General features: G+C 48.6%; 8 protein-coding genes across 8 annotated transcripts; 6 read left to right on the top strand and 2 right to left on the bottom strand.

Moving 5' to 3' along the window:
- Nucleotides 1-64: 64 nt before the first annotated feature.
- Nucleotides 65-4,474, top strand: F5147DRAFT_255860 (DNA-directed RNA polymerase II subunit RPB2). Its single transcript, XM_041428866.1, has 9 exons — nt 65-244; nt 306-815; nt 867-1,157; nt 1,210-1,719; nt 1,770-2,735; nt 2,781-3,985; nt 4,037-4,064; nt 4,122-4,211; nt 4,266-4,474. Exons 2-9 carry the CDS (start codon nt 348-350, stop codon nt 4,335-4,337), a joined length of 3,630 nt encoding a protein of 1,209 aa, XP_041298567.1. The 5' UTR covers nt 65-244; nt 306-347; the 3' UTR covers nt 4,338-4,474.
- A 424-nt stretch (nt 4,475-4,898) lies between these two features.
- Nucleotides 4,899-6,253, top strand: F5147DRAFT_833172 (DNA-binding protein). The gene is made up of 8 exons (XM_041443844.1): nt 4,899-5,140; nt 5,193-5,219; nt 5,271-5,434; nt 5,492-5,607; nt 5,659-5,768; nt 5,822-5,889; nt 5,939-6,043; nt 6,096-6,253. The coding sequence occupies exons 1-8, from the start codon at nt 5,113-5,115 to the stop codon at nt 6,198-6,200; spliced, it is 723 nt and encodes a 240-aa protein (XP_041298566.1). The 5' UTR covers nt 4,899-5,112; the 3' UTR covers nt 6,201-6,253.
- F5147DRAFT_669604 (uncharacterized protein) lies at nt 6,254-8,255 on the bottom strand. Its single transcript, XM_041435485.1, has 9 exons — nt 7,883-8,255; nt 7,695-7,830; nt 7,595-7,649; nt 7,459-7,546; nt 7,192-7,405; nt 6,989-7,143; nt 6,637-6,939; nt 6,430-6,582; nt 6,254-6,377 (listed from the first exon to the last, which is right to left on the bottom strand). Exons 1-9 carry the CDS (start codon nt 8,126-8,128, stop codon nt 6,318-6,320), a joined length of 1,410 nt encoding a protein of 469 aa, XP_041298565.1. The 5' UTR covers nt 8,129-8,255; the 3' UTR covers nt 6,254-6,317.
- Nucleotides 8,256-8,280: 25 nt separating this feature from the next.
- Nucleotides 8,281-10,835, top strand: F5147DRAFT_669601 (lung seven transmembrane receptor-domain-containing protein). Its single transcript, XM_041435484.1, has 11 exons — nt 8,281-8,447; nt 8,503-8,612; nt 8,671-9,028; nt 9,079-9,221; nt 9,271-9,363; nt 9,410-9,464; nt 9,511-9,573; nt 9,621-9,764; nt 9,815-9,943; nt 9,993-10,139; nt 10,196-10,835. Exons 1-11 carry the CDS (start codon nt 8,297-8,299, stop codon nt 10,624-10,626), a joined length of 1,824 nt encoding a protein of 607 aa, XP_041298564.1. The 5' UTR covers nt 8,281-8,296; the 3' UTR covers nt 10,627-10,835.
- On the top strand, nt 10,836-14,203 carry F5147DRAFT_669596 (glycosyltransferase family 8 protein). Its single transcript, XM_041435483.1, has 3 exons — nt 10,836-11,212; nt 11,435-11,783; nt 11,844-14,203. The coding sequence occupies exons 1-3, from the start codon at nt 10,963-10,965 to the stop codon at nt 14,020-14,022; spliced, it is 2,778 nt and encodes a 925-aa protein (XP_041298563.1). The 5' UTR covers nt 10,836-10,962; the 3' UTR covers nt 14,023-14,203.
- A 2,864-nt stretch (nt 14,204-17,067) lies between these two features.
- F5147DRAFT_552200 (uncharacterized protein) lies at nt 17,068-17,244 on the bottom strand (the record flags this gene model as incomplete). The annotated part of the gene is made up of 1 exon (XM_041430424.1): nt 17,068-17,244. A coding segment is annotated over one exon (177 nt), but the record flags the coding sequence as incomplete, so codon positions are not given.
- Nucleotides 17,245-17,731: 487 nt separating this feature from the next.
- F5147DRAFT_255699 (uncharacterized protein) lies at nt 17,732-19,020 on the top strand. Its single transcript, XM_041428865.1, has 5 exons — nt 17,732-17,739; nt 17,799-17,928; nt 17,984-18,175; nt 18,229-18,790; nt 18,842-19,020. Exons 3-4 carry the CDS (start codon nt 17,987-17,989, stop codon nt 18,607-18,609), a joined length of 570 nt encoding a protein of 189 aa, XP_041298561.1. The 5' UTR covers nt 17,732-17,739; nt 17,799-17,928; nt 17,984-17,986; the 3' UTR covers nt 18,610-18,790; nt 18,842-19,020.
- A 44-nt stretch (nt 19,021-19,064) lies between these two features.
- On the top strand, nt 19,065-20,218 carry F5147DRAFT_669563 (beta-flanking protein). Its single transcript, XM_041435482.1, has 7 exons — nt 19,065-19,112; nt 19,170-19,230; nt 19,289-19,363; nt 19,416-19,495; nt 19,550-19,687; nt 19,736-19,987; nt 20,039-20,218. Exons 1-7 carry the CDS (start codon nt 19,110-19,112, stop codon nt 20,054-20,056), a joined length of 627 nt encoding a protein of 208 aa, XP_041298560.1. The 5' UTR covers nt 19,065-19,109; the 3' UTR covers nt 20,057-20,218.
- The last annotated feature ends 17 nt before the right edge of the window (nt 20,219-20,235 follow it).

Here is a 20,235-nt window from a genome sequence, read left to right as displayed (position 1 = left end):
TGTTTTTTGTCAGAGTTACAGAGTATTTGTAAACAACATCAGTCAACAAAGCTCACTAACGCGTCTTGCTCACCGACCTCGACGTCCAATTCATCGTTTTCCCTCTTTTTGCTCGTTATCTTAGCTCCGTGATTTTAAAAACCGCAAAAGCCGATTCAGCATTGGCTACAATTACTAGGACTTGTGTCCTAAACTCAACAGCTCTGATTGCATTCTCGCTTCTCTGTCGGAATCATGAGCCAAGGTAATCTTCACTTTTCCTTCACATCCTTGTCCTGACTGATATGCACTCTCTAGAAATTGAGCCCTCCCAGCCGTCGATTAATTATGACGACCCAAACTATGCCATGGAGGAAGATGAAGAAGAGTTTGAAGAGATAACGCAGGAAGATTGCTGGACTGTCATTTCTAGCTTTTTCGAGCAAAAAGGTCTTGTCAGACAGCAATTGGACTCCTTCGATGAGTTTGTACAAAACACCATGCAAGAGCTCGTGGACGAGAATGCGGATCTTATCCTCGACCAGGCCGATCAACACACTGGCCATGACACAGATATGACGCGACGCTACGAGATCAAATTTGGCCAGATTTACCTGTCGCGACCAACTGTCACAGAAGCAGATGGATCCGTGGTTCCAGTGTTTCCTCAGGAGGCCCGCTTGCGGAACTTGACGTATTCAGCCCCATTGTACATTGAGATGAAGAAGAGAGTTCTTCTCGGGCGCGAAGACCCTGATGGGGCACCTGGAGAGATTCTGTGGGAAGCAGAGCGACATGAGGCACCTGAGGATACCACGAAGGTCTGGATTGGCAAGGTGTGTCACATGCCAATGGAGGGTGCCTTCTTACCTTAGCCTGATGTACAGGTCCCTATCATGCTTCGCTCGACATTCTGCATACTTCGAGACTTGCAAGATCAGGACTTGTACGACTTGAACGAGTGTCCGTATGATTCAGGAGGTTACTTCATTATCAATGGCTCAGAGAAGGTCCTCATCGCCCAGGAGCGTATGGCGACTAACCACGTCTATGTTTTTGCCAAGGCACAGCCATCACCGATAAATTTCTTGGCTGAGATTCGGAGTGCTGTAGAGAAAGGTGGTAAGACTATTAGTCAATTCCAGGTCAAAATGTTCCACAGAAATCAGGAGCGATCGGTAAGCACAGCTCAATACTATCTCGGGTTCCCCATTCATCTTATTTTCACAGCTGGGTAATGTCATGAAAGCAACCATCCCTTACATCCGTGTCGACATTCCCATTTGGGTGGTTTTCCGTGCTCTCGGCGTCATCTCTGATCGAGACATCCTGGAGCACATTTGCTATGACATGCAGGACGCCCAGATGCTTGAAATGCTCAAGCCATGTATTGATGACGGTTTTGTCATACAAGACCGCGAGGTTGCTCTAGATTTTATTGGAAATCGTGGAACCACAACTGGTTTGTCGCGGGAGCGGCGTATTCGCTACGCTCAGGAGATATTGCAGAAGGAGATGCTTCCTCACGTCTCCATGTCGGAGGGCTCGGAGTCAAAGAAGGCCTACTTCTTCGGATACATGATCCACAGACTACTCCTCGCCGCTCTTGAACGGAGAGAGCTGGATGACCGTGATCATTTCGGGAAGAAACGTCTTGATTTGGCTGGTCCTCTGCTCGCTGGTCTATTCCGCATGCTGTTCAAGAAGTTGACGAGGGATGTTTACCGTTATCTCCAGAAGGTACTTCACTCTGTCTAGTTGCACATTTCTCTATGCTTATTATTTTATAGTGTGTGGAGACGCACAAGGAGTTCAATCTCTCGTTAGCTGTCAAGCATCAAACAATTACCAACGGTCTCAAATATTCACTCGCTACCGGCAATTGGGGCGACCAAAAGAAGGCTATGTCTTCGAAGGCCGGTGTGTCTCAGGTGTTGAATAGGTACACTTACGCATCTACTCTCTCCCACTTGCGTCGGACCAACACCCCTCTCGGTCGCGAGGGCAAGATTGCTAAACCTCGTCAATTACATAACACGCACTGGGGTATGGTTTGTCCTGCCGAAACGCCAGAAGGGCAGGCCTGTGGTCTCGTCAAGAACCTCGCCCTTATGGCATGTATCTCCGTCGGTTCTTACTCCGCACCCGTTATTGAGTTCTTGGAGGAGTGGGGTCTTGAATCACTGGAGGAGAATGCGCACTCGTCGACGCCTTGTACAAAGGTCTTTGTCAATGGTGTCTGGATGGGTGTGCATCGCGATCCCGCGAATCTCGTGAAGACGATCAAGAAACTCCGTAGGAAGGATGACATCAGTCCTGAAGTCTCCGTTGTTCGCGACATACGTGAGCGGGAGCTGCGGTTATACACAGACGCTGGTCGTGTCTGTCGACCACTGTTCATTGTCGAGAACCAGCAACTCGCCCTTCAAAAGAAGCATATCAAATGGTTGAACCAAGGTTATCGCGACGATGACGGAGAGGAATTTAAGTGGGAGCAGCTAGTAAAGAACGGAATCATTGAGTTGTTGGATGCGGAGGAAGAAGAGACTGTCATGATTTGTATGACTCCAGAGGACCTCGAGAACTCCAGGTTGCAGTCAGCGGGTATCGATCCACACCAGAATGACGGCGATTATGACCCAGCTGCTCGGCTGAAGGCAGGGATCAGCGCGCATACATGGACTCACTGTGAGATTCACCCAAGCATGATTCTGGGTGTCTGCGCCAGTATCATTCCTTTCCCTGATCACAACCAGGTGAGTGGTGTGCTTTTTCTGTCTATGAAAGTTGACCGTTTGTAGTCTCCTCGTAATACCTATCAATCCGCTATGGGTAAACAAGCCATGGGCATCTACCTCACAAATTTCTTAGTTCGTATGGACACCATGGCCAATATCTTGTACTACCCGCAGAAACCTCTCGCCACTACGCGCTCCATGGAGTACCTGAAATTCAGAGAGCTTCCTGCTGGACAAAATGCCATCGTGGCTATTCTCTGTTATAGTGGCTACAACCAAGAAGATTCCGTCATCATGAATCAGAGTTCAATCGATCGAGGTCTCTTCCGGAGTATATACTACCGCAGTTACATGGACCTGGAGAAGAAGAGTGGTGTACAGCAGCTGGAAGAGTTCGAGAAACCTACTCGTGACACTACGTTGCGGATGAAGCACGGCACGTACGACAAAATCGAGGACGATGGTCTAATTGCTCCCGGTACTGGTGTCTCTGGAGAAGATATCATCATTGGGAAAACTGCACCCATTCCCCCTGACAGCGAGGAACTTGGGCAACGTACTCGAACACACACGAGGCGAGATGTCTCGACTCCACTGAAGAGCACAGAAAATGGTATCGTTGATCAAGTGTTGATCACGACCAATTCGGAGGGCCAGAAGTTCGTCAAAGTTCGTGTTCGGTCGACGCGTATTCCCCAAATTGGCGACAAGTTTGCGTCTCGTCACGGTCAGAAGGGAACTATTGGTATCACTTACCGACAGGAAGACATGCCCTTCACTGCCGAGGGAATTGTCCCTGACATTGTTATCAATCCTCATGCCATCCCCTCACGTATGACCATCGGTCACTTGGTTGAGTGTCTACTCTCCAAGGTGGCAACGTTGATCGGTAACGAGGGTGACGCAACTCCCTTCACCGATCTCACGGTCGAGTCCGTATCGACCTTCCTACGCCAGAAGGGCTACCAGTCCCGAGGTCTTGAGGTCATGTACCATGGTCACACAGGCAAGAAGCTCCAAGCGCAGGTTTATCTCGGCCCCACGTACTATCAGCGTCTCAAACATATGGTGGACGACAAAATACATTCGCGCGCGAGAGGTCCCGTGCAGATCTTGACGCGCCAGCCTGTGGAAGGTCGTAGTCGTGATGGCGGTCTTCGTTTCGGAGAGATGGAACGTGATTGTATGATTTCGCATGGTGTTGCTGGTTTCCTGAAGGAGCGTTTGTTTGAGGCTAGTGATGCCTACCGTTTGCATGTTTGCGACATGTAAGTTTGGTTCATGTGGCCTTGTTTCGTGGACTCACTTTGAATCTTCAGCTGCGGACTCACTGCAATCGCCAACCTCGTGAGTACCTTCATATTTCATGACCGATGACATCACCTATTAATATCCGTGAAATAGAAAAAGCAAAGCTTCGAGTGCCGTGCATGCAAAAACAAGACGGCGTGTTCACAGTTGTATATTCCTTATGCTGCCAAACTATTATTCCAGGTTCGCGTTCACCCTCAATTGATGGTAGAATTCTGCTAACTTCACGGTCGCCAGGAACTGCAAAGCATGAACATCGCAGCTCGTCTGTATACTGTCTCCACTGGTCGTGTCAGGGATGGAACATGATTAGTTGGCTCATGTATCACGAGAGACACTATAGTCTTTACATTGATTGTTGTTTGGACAAGGGATGTTTATGAGCTGTCATCACTGAGTAGAGGAGATTTTGTGGGATGAGGCATCTGTATGAAAAGAATTCACAACAGCAGGTGTCAAACCCGGCAATTCAGAAAAAAAACTGAACTTTTAGCAAGTTTCAAACCTGCGCAGTGACTAGTGTGTAGAGTCCAAGATCAACAGATTTTGATTCGGTTGTTGTACCCACTTAGCTAAGACTAGTTAACATAGAATACATCCATCTACAGTACTTGTCAGCCTGCGGTGTGTTCTGAATCTAGTTTCTGTCCTGTGAGGCTTAGCTGCTTGGCAAGGCTGTTCAAGACAGATGAGTCTACAAATCAAATTAGAACATATGTCCGTAGAATCACACAGGTCCAAGTCATGAAAGACTGATTTGCATTTACTTTGATGGACACAGAACATGCAAGGAATAATTAAATCAGGTGCTGGTACGATTAGGTACCGAAAGATATGGAACCTTAGTAACTTAATTAATCTCCAGCATACATCGCGTCTCGAGGAGTGAATCGTGATTTCATGAACCACGTGATTAGCACACGCACTTCTCGATTCTGCCAGTTACACCGTACTACGTATATCTCAGGTCACCGACCCCTGTATTCCGCAACTTCAAGTTAAGCACGAACTCGTCCTAAGGAAACACTAAATCAATATACGCTTCGAACTCCGATACACATCACCAAAATCTAATACTTGGGCCATGTCGGAGACACCTCTGACCTGGAATCGTGAGTGATATCCTCTGCGTTCCTTAGAAATCTCTGAAGAGATAGAGTGCAGAAGCAGTGAAGGGGATAACTGAATTCAGTGAGTTGGTTCAAACACAACTCCCATCACCACCATCTGATCAATATTTAGTCGAAGTCGCCATCCATACTATCCTCTACGTCAGACAAATATACCCAGCAGATTTATTTGTGCGACGGAAGAAGTACGACACGCCCGTCTTCCAGTCTCGCCATCCTGCGTTGAATGAATATATATCCGGCACTGTCAAGGCTGTTTCCGATGAACTTGTACTTGTGAGCTCTTAGCATTAGCTTCACATCTTTACTGCAAAGAAGTTCGCGATAAAACAGGGTAATGTGGACAAGGTGGTAGTCGTCATCAAAGACAGGAACCAAGTCGCCCTTGAGCGCTTCATCTTTTCAGTCCAAAACATGATCGAGGTCGAGTCCTATAACAAAGATACGAGGTGCGCCGCCGCATCATTCACTTGCGTGGGCAAGCAATGACGTCTACCTAGCGTGCAGGATGCGATGTCTTCCGCGCAACTCGGCCAGTATTTTCGCTCCTTTCTCATCAAACTGAACATGATCGAGTCTCAACTGGGGATTCTCGAACTTCCCACTGGTGGTGAGCTTATCTCTTCGTCCCTCACAATGGATTTCTCACCTGAGCTGAGGTAGATGAGGCCTCGTTTGCAATAGTCCTTGAACTCAAGGAAAATACAGTGCCCTCAGCTTCCAAGGATGATGTAAGGATCCTAGTTAGATGTTTATAACGGACAGTTTAGCTTTCGAAAGGAACCCCCACCATGGGTACCCGCAGATCGTCAGCACACAACCTCTGGGGCATCTGAAGAAGCCCAGTTGCACCTCCTTCGGGCAGTGGACACAGGTATCATCAATGTACGCAGGTTACGTTGATGAGGATCGAAGTTTGTCATTCACAGTATCACAGATCTCTCTTGCAGTTCAAGAATCCGAAGAAAAGCTCCAACCCACCAAGGACCCAGATGATTCCGCCCACGATATTGAAGGACAAGGAAACGCCGAAGCTAGTTGACATCCTTGATCATAACCTAATTTAAACTACTAATAATACATTGCGGACGAAGTCCTTGCATGATGTGCGAGATAACAGCAAACGGAATATGAAAGCATTAGATCATGTTGGTGAACACTAAACGTCAACCCGTATACGTTGGATGATAGGTATAATCCGCTCCCACTCCTCCATTGCCTAGACCAAATTATGAGATTCGGGTATTAGACTGATTGAAAGAACGACATACCGACTGATAAAATTCAATTTCACCGTCTGCAAGGTTCCCCAGCATTTCTTTCATCTCTGCTTCCTTCGTATATTGGAATATAGTCTGCTCTCGCAGTGTCTCATCACTGAATGCATCTGATGTCTCGTGCGCTGTTGTTACAGCGTCTTGCAGCTAACTCCGAGGTTGAAAAAACGGACAATTAAATATCGCAGTAGGTGCACGCACTTCTTTGATCTTGACATCCAACTTTCTCATCTTCTCAACTCGGCTCCGATCATCGTCAGCGCCCCTGAGAGAATCCACTTTGTCCTTTAGGTATGCACTCAGCCCCAGCCCGGTACTTCCTGCATGCCCTGAGATAACGGCAGACAGTCGATCACGTTCTTGTGTTACTCCAGAAAGGTAATCCGATAATTCCTCAAAATCAAGTTGCTTCTGGTCACGGAGTTTCAGGACTGCACGGTTTGCATGAGAGTAGGTTAGCAGTGAATGAAGATGGACGAGGAAAGGGTCAGTGGTCGTTTGAGTCTGAAAGAAGGGGTGAGTATATAACTCGTATGCTATCAAAACATCATGCCTTATGTCTGAGCAATGCAGAAAATTCGAGCAAGGTATTTGAGAAGTGGCTCAATGGGTCTGTAATCCCCGACTCCAGAAAACCAAGTCCCTGCACGGCGACGGCTAGATCGTGATAATCCGCTGTCAGATCTTCGCCGGGAGCAAGACCGCCACCTCGTTCAGCCTCAGATACTCCCTCACGCTGTTACAAGGTAGGCTCACCGTTTGTACGACCACGGACGCGGTTCCAGAGGCGCTCGCAAACGACAAGCCCATCCTCAAATTTATCGACAGATTCGCGCATATCGAGAAAGCGTTCATCGGGCTTGCGTACACGTGCAAACGCGTTTAGGAGGGTGTCTGAGATGTTATCGATGAGTCCTGGTGTGGGTTCTGGCCCTGGAGGGTGTGCGAGATGTTGATGCATATGAACGTGCTGGAAGGTGTTAGGGGTGTTTGGAGTGTTTGGACTGCGCTTGATCGACGTACCCATTCTGTCGACTCAAAGAACGCACGAACGAGAGTACTACGTTGTAGGGTGGGATGTCGGGATATCCGTTCGAGAAACCGGTGCAGGCTGTCAAAGATGAGAAATTGAACGCGTCTGCATGCCACACATACATACTCTAGTCTGCGGCGCTCCATAAACTCTGGGCTAAAGCGATCGCCCGTCAGGTACTCTATGCATGGTTAGACAACATTAAGATTACGACGGTAATATATACCTAACCGGTGCTTGTCGGGAAGAGCAGGTACTACGCATGCTGGGAAATCCTTCACAAGGTGCTCTCGCAGAAATACAAAGTCCTGGAATCGTCGACGAGAGGAAGGATTAGGAGTAGAGAAGATTAGAAGATTGGTCTGCAAATGTTTCAAAATTATGCACAAGAGCTCGAGTTATATTTCAACGCACCTTCGCCGAGACTAGGTAGGAGACGTATGCATCTTTAGTTTCTGCAAGCTCCTTTACAGGATCTTTGACAGTGACAATGAGATATCCCTCCCACTTTGGATCGTGTGGACCCCGTTCATCCTCTGTCCCTGCTGTACTCTGCTTGAAGCCTGGGCCAGATGGTTGGACGGTGTGATCGGCGTGATAGGGTGCTGAAGGGGACTCCCAAGTGACACTGTCAAAAACGTCCTCTTCGTCGCCGAGCATACTGGGATCAGCGGTGAACGACTATTAATTTTTTGGTTCGCCGCTAATGCTGTGGAGCAGTGCTTCCCGGTTAATTACTTGAAGCTGAGCGCAGTAACTGTGGACAAAGTCGACTCTAACTTAAGACGAGAAGCCTATGAGAAACAAGCCACAACAAACGCTTTCTGGATGCGCCAAAATTCGAAGCTGCAGGCGATCGCGCTCGGTGTTCTGTTTGCTTGCTCCCTTGCAACTGGATATGAGCTCGAGTTCTCAGACGCGGACTATTCTCGCCAAGTATGTTCGGGCATGTGGGCAAGCCAGTCGACTTTCATCAACGGTGCGCAGCACGTGCACTACATATGCTCGCCAGATACTTACACGACGTGTCGTAGTCACGTTTGATGAAAGTTCTTCACAGGGACAGGTAGCAATGGTTATATATGAATGGAAGGATGTCAAGTATCTTGGTGTCACTACCTCCACGACAGATGACTCCCTACCCGTGAGTAACCCCTTACAACATGATTTGTTGCCGAACTCAGCCATTATACCCCCAGCAGAAGACCTACGTATGCACAACAGACGCAGTCAGAGTTGGCCTCTGTGCATATGATAATGTTGGGAAATTCATATTCTCATCTGATGACGGGACCACCGCAAATCAAACTACTTTTTGGACTGCTAGCGTTGCCCTTAACCAGACCAGCGGCGCATCCTCAGATTCATCAGGGTTGTGGGAAAGCTCAGAGGGTAACCCCACTCCGCCTGCCGATAATTACACTTCACCATGGAGATCACGAGACCTTCACCACAGTCTTCGACAATCGAGTGACCTCCTAAACCCGAGCCCGTACGGGACCGTTGCATATTCACAACCTATACAGTATCAAGTTCGCAAGACAGGATATTATTGCGCAGGCAAGTCCAAGTTATATCGTCTTGTCTCTCCCGACTTATCTCTGCCGCAGCTATCGTGCCCGTGACGGTATTGAATCCCACTGCCCGTCAGGCACCTACGGATGTCCCGTCTCATCCTACATACAATGGCGTCGTTCTTTTCCGCAATACTTTTGATGGACAACTTCCTGCGACCGACTATCCCAAAGTTAATGTGAGCCGAAAACGTGGTCTGCTGTCATCTCTCTCATCACAACACTCAGTTTTACCTCGCCATGTTCCTTGTATATGTCATCGCAGGCTCTGCGTGGGCATGGCTCTGTTATAAACATGTTACAGAACTATTACCCATTCAGGTTCGTCATGTTCTATACACCTTGGGTGTTCTAATGTTTATCTCAGTACTATCTCTCGAGCTTGGTTGCGTTCCTTGTCATCGAAATGGTTGCAAACTGGGGTAGGACATTTTTTCATGACCTCACCTCAGTACTGACCATGCCTAGTATACTACCGATACCTCAACGCACATGGGAAGACCGCGGCGTCAATCGTCTTCCTTTTTGTTGGTATGAACAATCAATGGAATAGTCAATCAGTCGCTCACCCTATGCAGTTGCCATTCTGGACGCGGGGCGCAACGCCCTTTCCTTCTTTATGCTCCTTGTTGTATCACTGGGGCTCAGCGTCGTCCGCGAATCTCTGGGGCGCACAATGCTCAAGTGTCAGATCCTTGCAGGGCTGCACTTTGTTTTCGGAGGTAAGCTCAGTTCTTCATGATATCAGAGGTGTAATGACCGTTGTCATCAGTACTGTACGCCGTTGGTATAGTTGAACTGGAACTCGAGTCGACGTCAGCATTGATACTGTTGATGTTCGTCATACCACTGGCATTTACGTTGAGTGCGTTCCTGATGTGGATCCTGTTTTCGTTGAATGGTATGTCCAATTTTTTCACCTTACATGCTTTCTCATGTAGCTGTTTTAGGTACAATAACGCAGCTCAGTGTGCGAAAGCAAAGATATAAGCTCAGGATGTTCAAACGCCTGTATTATATCCTCCTTGGCACGGTGGTTATCATCGCCGCCTTTTTCGTTATCTCTTCGATGTCATTCTCTGATAGACTAGCTGAAGGTGTGTCATTGTCCGCGAACCAATTTTTGATCCGTCTGAATATATATGATTTGTAGATTACGCAGCGAAATCGTGGAAAATCCGTTGGTGGCTCCTTGACGGCTACCTCGCCCTCCTCTACTTTTTCGCCTTCTGGAGCATTGCGTACCTCTGGCGACCATCAGAAAACAACCGCCGCCTTGCCATGTCCGACGAAATCGCACAGGAAGATGAAGATGCTGAGGATTATGATCTCGAGACACTTCAACAACGTACGGTTGCCCGAGAGGATGATGAGATCACACTCGTGAACTCACGGCGAGAACCTGAAGCGCTTGCAGAGGATCACGTCGTGTTTGAGATCGGCGATGAGGATATAGGAAGCGACGATGAAGGTGAGACGGCCACAAAGAAGCGGCGTGGTGGGGAGCGTAGAGCATCTGGTGATAAAGAAGATGGCGCAGATGAGGAGCGCCAAGGTCTTATGCACAAGAACCGAGACGAATAAACTCTCACGCAGCTTATTTTTGTCACTATTCAGTGTATCGTGCATGCGCTACATAGTACTTTCGGTTTAGAAACCTCATTTCTTCGTTTTGTGAACGGGGTTGGGCTAGAACTCAAGTTTAGGCGAACCCTGTGCTGGATGGAGAGAGTGAGGATATGACGTGTGTTATTTATTTTTATAAATAATTTACCTTGCGAACTTCGTCAACATGTTTGGAGCAACCTTCACTCCTACGATAAGCTCTGTTGATATTTTTTATTTCTTTCACCTAGTTCCACTAAGTTATACGTCTGACGTGTCCTTGCGGACGCGTTTAAGGCATTTCTTGTCCTCGCCATGTCCATTCATTTTGCTTTCGTGACTCTCGTAACTTCAGATTCCTATCTCCCAGGTGCACTCGCCATTTCGGGTGCCTTAAAGGATGTGCACCAAAGTGAACCTCGTGAGGTCAAGTACGACACAGTGTGCATGGTCACACCAGAAACCCTTGATATAACTACAATCAAGCTACTCAGAAGGACATACGATATTGTCATTGGTGTTGAGGTGATAGGCCAATCCGATCCTACTGGACTAAATTTACTGGGTGAGTCGTTGCTGCGCTGACTGGGTTGCGTCTGAATGGTATCAGCTGAGGGCACGAAAAACTTCTCTGTCGGAATATCCGTAACGGTTCCCAGGCCAGTTTCTGCATTGTGCACATTGTGCCCCAGATGTGGGGTATGAATGCATCGTGTCCAAGCTTCTCCATCAGCCACCCGCATACAGTGGGAATAGCTAGGCTAATATCATGTTCATTTAATTGCAGGACGCCCTGACCTTGATACCGTCCTGACAAAACTACACGTATTCCGCCTCGCGCAGTACTCCAAGGTGATATTCCTTGATGCGGATGTTCTCCCATTGCGCCCCCTATCCCACCTATTCCACCTTGATCACGAGTTCTCTGCGGCACCTGACGTAGGATGGCCCGATATATTCAACTCGGGTGTGATGGTGCTCTCTCCTAGTGAAGATAAGTTCGCGGAGCTTCAAGAGCTTCTGAAAACAAATGGAAGCTGGGACGGCGGAGATCAAGGTATTTTGAATGAGTGGAGGGGAGGTAACTGGAATAGGCTTAGCTTCACTTACAACACGACTCCTACTGCTGCTTATACGTCAGTAATATCGTATCTCCCTTCCCTCGTGTGGTTAATGACATATTTATTACGAATCAGGTATGCCCCTGCATATGAACGGTTCGGTTCCCAGATATCAGTGGTGCATTTCATCGGACCTAATAAGCCTTGGCACTCCATTCCTTATCGTGCCCCAGGATCCTCCACCCACGTACCATCATCTCAGATGGAACAACAGTCTACAATGTCAGAGCCAGTAAATCAACCTCAACAAGCCTACGACTATGGTTCGCTCGTCGATCGGTGGTACAGTGTTTATGACAAGCACTTTCGATCAAAACCCATCTCACCGGATCTCGGTGTTCCTGTCAGCAAATACGTGTCTGCATGGGATGGTGAGGGGAATTCCCCTGCGGCGGTAGAGACTACGGGAGCACCAAGTGGAGGTCCACTTGGCCTCGATGTCTTACGCCGTTTGGCCCTTCAGGGCATGGGTATAATGGGCTTCCGGTCTGGTGATCGATTGAAAGGAGAGGGCGAGTACAAGAGCATGCCCCTTGAGGGGCGTTTGGATCTTATGAGACCACGCCCCGCAAAGCCTGAGGATCATGATCTTCACCAGACTGCCCCTGAGCCTCCTGATCCAAATCTCAGCGAGGCAGTCGCCGAACCCACAACGCCTGTTCAACAAATAGGTTCACTATCATTGGGTTCACCTGTAAGATGGACTACGTTGCCAACTCCAAATGTCGATGAAGTGCCTCCTGCGCCACAATCGCGCCTATTATCTCTCCCCCCGACACCTCTCCACTTTGTCACCTCGTCCTCCAAGTCAGCCGTGCGCTTAAATCAACCAAAGTCGCCCCTTTCGTTGCAAGAACGAAGGATCGAGCGATCGCACCCTACTTCTCCGCCCCTTCTCTCATGGGATGCTACGATCGAAGCGCCACCAAAGACCTTAACCACTCCTTCCGCAATCCCAAGAGACACCTATTTCCCGAATATCTGGGATGAGTCTCCCTGTAGAAACAAAGATCCCGGGTCATCATCAAGGTCTTCCTCGAGCATGTCCTCTGAGACAGATGCAACAAGTACGGAAGTTAGCCTGGTCCAAGGAGACCCATCGCCCCAAACACTCTTCAGCCCACCACCTGTACCTGAGATTCCTCAGATGCTACTCCAGCTAGGGCACTACCGCAATGTCACTGGGCCTGCCACCGAGGGTGGCGTTGCGCCACCTACCCCCGACCTTACCAAGGTCAAGCGTGTCTTCCCTTGGGAGGAGCGCCCTCGTGTTACTCCTACACGTGTATTCCCAGAGGGCGAGCCCCGCCCACAAGGGTCAATGTTTTTTCAGTCCCCGTCTCGCCTCTCGTTTCCATCCACTCCTGAGCGCAAGTTGAGCCGGGAGTTTGGAGCACACCAGCCAATGCCTTCGCCATTAGCAGGTTTCCCATCATTGACATCTGGAAACATGTGGGATGGCGTTCCTGGTATCCACAAGTTTGCTTCGAAGCTTGCGCGCCCTCCAGGGCACACTCCCTTAGCAACCGCATTCGAAAACCCAAAGAAACCCTGGGAGGAAAAGTCAGAAGCTAGCAGTCACGATGGTGATGATGAGATGGACTCGGATGAGGACGAAGGCAAGCGAACAGTAACAGAGGTACGATCTCGCAGTTCTAGCATCGCAACCACAAAACAGAAATACCGATCATTTGGAGTGCAGACGGACGCGAAGGAAATGTGCACCCAAAGTGTGCAGGTTTCTTCGGAGGAGGATATCGCTGTAAAGCGGCCGCTGAAAGCGCGCACGCACAGCGGATCTATGAAGAAGCACTGGCACCCTTCATCAAGTCTCAGGGTGTTGCCACCTGTGATGAATGTTGCCGCGGGTGCTGAACCAAGCGGCTTGTTGTCCCCTGCTGTTTCGCGGGTATCAACACCGCGATCTTCCGTTTCTCCAGTGATGATGAGTTCTCGGGAGACCCTTTTACCTTCGCAGATACCGGGACAGTCTGGCGGAACAACGCCGAGAGCAGATAGGAGTACGACTCCGAGTCCACTGTCGTCCCCTTCTCAACTATTTTCCAGTCAATCACCAACTTCATCGTCTCTAGGTCCAGCATCACCAGCAGAAAAGTCTCCTGGTACTCCCTCTCGAGCATCTCGTGTCTGGGATCCTGCTCGAGGAGTGGAACTCTTCAAACGTGGCTCGGAAGATGTGCTTGCTCGATTCTTGAAGCTCAGCTCACGAGAGGAGCCCACACGTCGGATTTAACGAGTTTTACGTATTTCCTTATCAGCTTCTCTTTTCATGTTCCTGATTACAGAATCTCTTTTTTTGTTTTTCTCCTGTACGATTACGTGAAGTGCATCTGCATGTATATACCCGCAACCATTCTCGCAACGAACTTGATTTCTCTTTCATTATAATGGATATCCATACCATGTTGTGTTCATCCGCAACTAGTGTTGTGGTTAGGACTCTGCCGTTCTGCCATGTGGAATTGGCACTGCCAGGCAGACGGCAGAACCTTCTAGCCAAAATGTGGCAGAAGTCCAAGACATGCAGAATTGCGGGAGCAGTGTAAGATCCCTGACGGCCGCGTTCAAGTCAGCGGGGGAGGGCCTAGTACACTCGGGAGTTTTGCCCACCAGTCTGGCCCGGGTTGTGCTTGGTCCACGGTAGAACTCATGCGAAGGGTGGCAGAACTCTAGGGTACCTGGGCATGCAGAGATGTCATATAGATCTTATAACTTCATGGAAACCGCTCGATGTCCCTAAAGTAAAATGTTGGAGGAGGACACCCGACCATTGGTATCGTCCGGATGTCAGTTCTGCCGGTTGCGGCAGAACTGCGACAAATAAGCTCCACTGATCGTCGTTAATGAAATAAGTTGGGTATGCCTCATCTCCTTGAATTACGTCGGGGCGCCATTTTTGCTGGCAGAAATACTTCAAAATAGTTCTGCCCACAACACTCAAGTCTGGCACTTACAGGCACTCGGTGGCTCTTGATTTAGCCTCAACCCTTGTGTAAGTCCGAGTCCTTCAAGTTGTATTTCGAACCTCGCATGCTCATGACTGAGGAAGACCATGAGGGATGGTTGCTGTTTTCGAACTTGCGGATCGATATTTCAATTAGCAACAGCTATAATATGCATGAGCGCAGAACTAACCAACAACCCACAAAAGAAAAACCCACACTCAGTTTAAAGATCTCGCGCTCTTCGACTGTAAGGCTCACCTCGCCAACCTGTAGATCCCACTGATGACACTGAAGGTCTAGATGAATTTCTTAGCGATCATTCTTGTGGCATTTACTGCTCTTGGTCCTCTTAGTGCACGCGGATGCACTTGGGAGTCGTGTGGGGGGCTCCCGTGCCCAGGATCTAGTGTCGTAACGAGCAAAAGTTGCGACTTGAACGGTTCCCCGGCGACTCAGTACTGTTGCAGTTAATGACGCAAATGAGGGGTCTGGGTATGTCAGTGGTGAGACTCTTCATCAAAACACGTACTGAGCGTAAAATAGGGAAGCACTTCAATAGTTCTGCTCACACGCTTAGCTGTGATAAAGCATACCCCAGATAGTCTTGCAGATAGCTTATGGTACCAAAATATCGGTGGCTGAACGCCCCGAATTTTGTCGTCAATTGCTGAATCTATATTCGTTCACCCGTGCTTGTACCGGAATGATGAGTCCGAGTCTTAAACAGTACTGTGATTCGAAACGCAAGTGATGATAACTGAGAAAGCACGTCAACGTCAACGCAAGTGCGTTGAATTCTGCAGACATCAGGAAAACCCTCCCGTGTAAACCTAGAAAAATTTACATTATAGCTGATTGCAGAAACGCAAAAGTGTATCGTCCGGATACCAGTTCTGCCGGTTGCAGCATAATTGCGACAAATAAGCTCCGCTGATCATCGTTAATGAAATGTGCAACACTCTTGAAGTCTGGCACTTACAGACACTCGGTGGCTCTTGATTTAGCCTCAACCCTTGTGGAAGTCTGAGTCTTTCGGACCTCGCATGCTCATGATGTGATCTGCCTGAGGAAGACCACGAGGCATGATTGCTGTGCGGATCAATATTTTAACTAGCAGCAGCTATATTAATGTGAGTGAGCACAGAACTAACCAACAACCAACAAAAGAAAACCCCACACCCAGCTTAAAGATCTCGCACTCTTCGACCGTAAAGCTCACCTCACCAACCTGTAGATCCCACTGATGACACTGAAGGTCTAGATGAATTTCTTAGCGATCATTCTTTTAGCATTTACTGCTCTTGGTCCTCTTAGTGCACGCGGATGCATTTGGGAGCCGTGTGGGGGGCTCCCGTGCCCGGGATCTAATATTATACGGAGCAGAGCCTGCAACTTGCCAGTGGACGGTTCCTTGTCGACTGAGTACTGTTGTGACGGGTCTGAGTATGTCTGCGATGAAACTCTTCATCAGAACACGTACTGAACGTAGAATAGGGAAGAACAATAGTTCTGCTCGCACGTTTAGCTGTGATAAAGCATACCCCAGATAGTCTTGCAGATCGTCTATGGTACCAAAATATCGGTGGCGAATACCCGGAGTTTTGTCGTCAATTGCTGAATCTATATTTGTTCACCCGTGTTTGTATCGGAATGATGAGTCCGAGTCTTAAGCAGCACTGTAATTCGAAACGCAAGTGCGTTGAATCCTGTCCATCACTGCAGACATCAGGAAAACCCTCCCGTGCAAACCTAGAGAAATTTACATTATAGCTGATTGCAGAAACGCAAAAGCAAGTTGAAGTTGCGTCCGAAGTAACCATTAGGCTTAGAATCGTGCTCGTTCGAACTTTGTAGACTTCACGTCCTTGACTTTGGTTCTGCCATTGCTTTCCGCCGTATTTTCATCATGATGTGTGATCGAGATTTGGAACAAAGACGGTCTCTGGGTTGGGGATTCGGAAGGTGAAGCCATCATTGAAAGCAAGTCTATCTAAAGACTACTTACAGGTCTGGAAAAACTTAATAGCCATCAACACGGTCCGCTGGCACTTCCGACCTCGTTTGAACTAATCAAGCTGGTGTCTACCTGTGTCACTCGTATTGTCAGATCGCGAGCTCGCAGACAATGGGATGTGACCTGTTGTGTCGTCATGAATTTTGTCAAGTCATTGACCAAAGGACTCGACGGTTCTATGATGTTACTTGCGTATGATTGATTGTTCTGCGAGGTCCACAAACAGGATTTCATCATGGGGTGCATGTGTCCATATAGTCTCCATGGTAGGCGCCCTGCAAAACATTATACTGATTTACTAGACACCTACACTCCGAAAGAAATGCGCTTGCTGGACAAGTAATATCGCAGCAACGCCCCATAGTCGCCTCGCATGCCTTTTGTAGCCGATCCGAGTGGCGATGGGGGCGAAAGTTGTATACAGCCATAAGCCTCCAAAGAAAAGTGCAACTGGATGGTCAAATATTCTGGATGCGAGGTTCGTGGAGTCGTGATCTTAATATCTGCATATATATAAATAGCTTTCGAAGTCATGGTTGGACAGCTTGTCTTGGCGATGTGACGGAATTTTTGACTGAGAGTCACTACAATACCGCTCCGTACGGTCCTTTACCGATGTTTTACGCCAATTGGCTTAGGTACAATGACGATGAAACTAGCCCTATTCTATCATCAATGAGAACGGTGGTAGCGATCAGAACGTACATTGCAAGGACAAACAAAGAGTGTATATAGAAAGCATCCGCGTCTTGTCAGCAAAGGAACTCTCCAAGCTCAAAAGTCGCATCTGGAAGTGCCCGTGCGATCCACATTGTATCCGGGCCCGACGTCATACAATTGACATGTGACCGCCGTAGGCAAGCCATGACATCATAGAGGTGTAGTTGTATAAGACCAGACTAAACGCGACAGTCTATCAACTTATTACACCGAACAACCATGTCGAACACAGTCAACAAAGGTTCTAATTTTAATGTCGAGGAGGCTCAGGGTACCGAGTGAGCAATCTTTTGGCATAGAGTCCATGTGATGTTGACCTTTGGTTCCTAGGAGAGCTCAGCGTGAGACAACAGCCGCTCATGCGCAAGCTGAAGCACCAAACGCCCATGTTGCACACGAAGTGGAAGAGAACGCGGAGCACCTTCAACAAGCAGCAACCGAAGCAGCTCAAGCTGCGCAAGTAAGCTGCGTTCATCCATCCAGGCGAAAACTCACTTACGCATTGCAACCTGTAGGGAATGGGGCCTGAACTGACGGGAGAGAGAGACACTAGTATTGCATTTGATGTCTTAAAAAGTGAAGTGGCTCAGAAGACGAACGCCGCAGCCTCCGAAGGGCAGAGGGATCTCCATATGGCCAAGAATACCAGCGCAAGTTATTTAGACCAGGCAAAGACAGTGGTGGAGAGTATTGCCACTTCTGCCCAGGTGAGAAAACGGTTCACATTGTCTTTGAACCTGAACGCCTATATGTTTTGCAGGACTATCTTCACGGTAGCACAGACCCGCAAGCCACTTCGGACAAGCCAGGAGGAGACGCCACATCATCATCATTGCAGACATCGGCGTCGACATCGTCTGCTGTTGGAACCGCTCAGAAGTACTTTGCATCCGCACAAGCCGCCGCTCAACCGCACATTGACGTTGCACGATCCACTTTGCAACCACAGGTCGAAAAAGCACGCGAGACAGCGGAAGGTTACCTCGGGATGCACTCTAGTACCTCGCCTTCTGGTGCGGTTACTCCTCCATCAAACACGTGCGCAACTACCGGGACGCCCTTAGTTGCGGGCACTCAATACGCATCTACGATAACCACTACTGGTGCAGATGAGAGAGAGCTGGAGTCAACTGTCGCATAGAATGTTATGATACCGAGAAGTTGTGTAGCCATAGATGTGACATTGTTGCATAGTCTCGAAGACTTCCTCTAGCTCGCTCTTGGATGTCGCGCTTGTAGCCAATCATTGAAAGCAACCTTCAAGTGTGAAGTAGTGACAGCAAAATAGGCTAGTATGCAATGATACTCACCCTGGTCTGAACGTAAGAAATTTTAGTCACGGTCTCGGTTGAACCACACTGAACTAGTAGTAGGCAGCTGACACTGACAGGGAACGTTCGAGTTGTCGTTTGAAGACTAGCACCAGTACCGGTACCAACCCCTTCAAGACAAGCGTCAAAAAGCTCAGGGTCACGATGGACTATGTCCCATCGGAACGATTCTGATTGGAAGGAACCAAAATGGCTGAGATTAGATTAGAACCGGCTAACTGCGGCACCGGGTGATAACGATGGACTGATGCGGTGTCTCTGAGTCTCATATATCTACCTACAATCAACCTCCCAACAACCTCCCATCATCATGGTAAGTTGCTTTGCGTAGTACAAACTGTGGTCATAAATTGATACGATCTGCACATAGGACTCTTTCATGAATCTCGCAAAGCAAGGTTACGAAGCCTACTCCGAGTCTCAGAGCCAGAGTAAGTAGACAATCCACCGTTCGTATCGCAGGAATATTCAAACGCAGCGATCGGACAGCCAACGTACACAAGACTGGAGGCCAAGAGTTCAACTCTCCCGACAACCGACCTCCCCAGTCTTACAGGCCTTCGTGTATGTCATCTACTTGGTGATCACCCCTGTCGTGCTCACAAGCAGATGGCAGTCAACTCGGACGATGTGAGACAGCATGTCGACTCTGGCAACCACGGGTTCATGGACCAGGCATTGTCTCATGCGCACAGGGTTTGTCGTTCCCCGTTGAACGTATTTAGACCCTTCTTAATCACTGCGAATCAGACTGTCCAGCAACAAGGTGACATCGACGAGGATGGCATTCAAAACCTCAAAAATGCTCACGACCAGGCATTCAGCTCTGGGGGACAGGGTCCACAAGGCATGGCACCCGATGCAATGGGTGGAGCTGCAGCCTTCAAAGTAAGCCATGATCAAGATCAAGATCACAAATACCCGTAAATTTTGCAGGTGTTCACGGACATGGTGAGCGGCGGAAGTCACGGAAGCAGCGGTGGAGGTGATATGCAGAGCAAGCTGGTTGGCATGGCCATGCAGCATGCCTCTTCGCTCTTCGAACAGTCTGGTGGCGGATCTAGCGAGGCTAAACAAAGCGCCATGAACAGCGCTGCTACTTACGCCATGCAGCTTTTGATGAAGAAGCAGATGAGCAACTTTATCGGTGGCTCCAGCAGTGGAGGTTTGAGCGGAGTGATGGGCATGGTGCATCATTTCATGATTGAATTTTTCATGACGTCTGACTCTGTCCTCTAGGCAAGCAACTTCCTCTAAAGGTATCGAGGGGAAAGACTTCGAGAAATTTTGTATCTTGGGTACGGTGTCCGCCTACGTGTAAAACCTAGTAGTGCTCATCTGTGAAGTTTTGTAAATTCTGGACAAATACCCAATTTAAAGAACACAAGGTTGTTACTGACGTTCCAGAATTGTGATCGATTTCGTTCTGCCCAGTG

This window comes from Suillus discolor (assembly GCF_016758755.1).
Source record: "Suillus discolor strain FC423 chromosome Unknown F5147scaffold_4, whole genome shotgun sequence".
Classification (NCBI taxonomy): Eukaryota; Fungi; Basidiomycota; class Agaricomycetes; order Boletales; family Suillaceae; genus Suillus; species Suillus discolor.
Note: the sequence above shows the minus strand (reverse complement) of the source record. Positions and strands in the feature narration are given on the sequence as shown.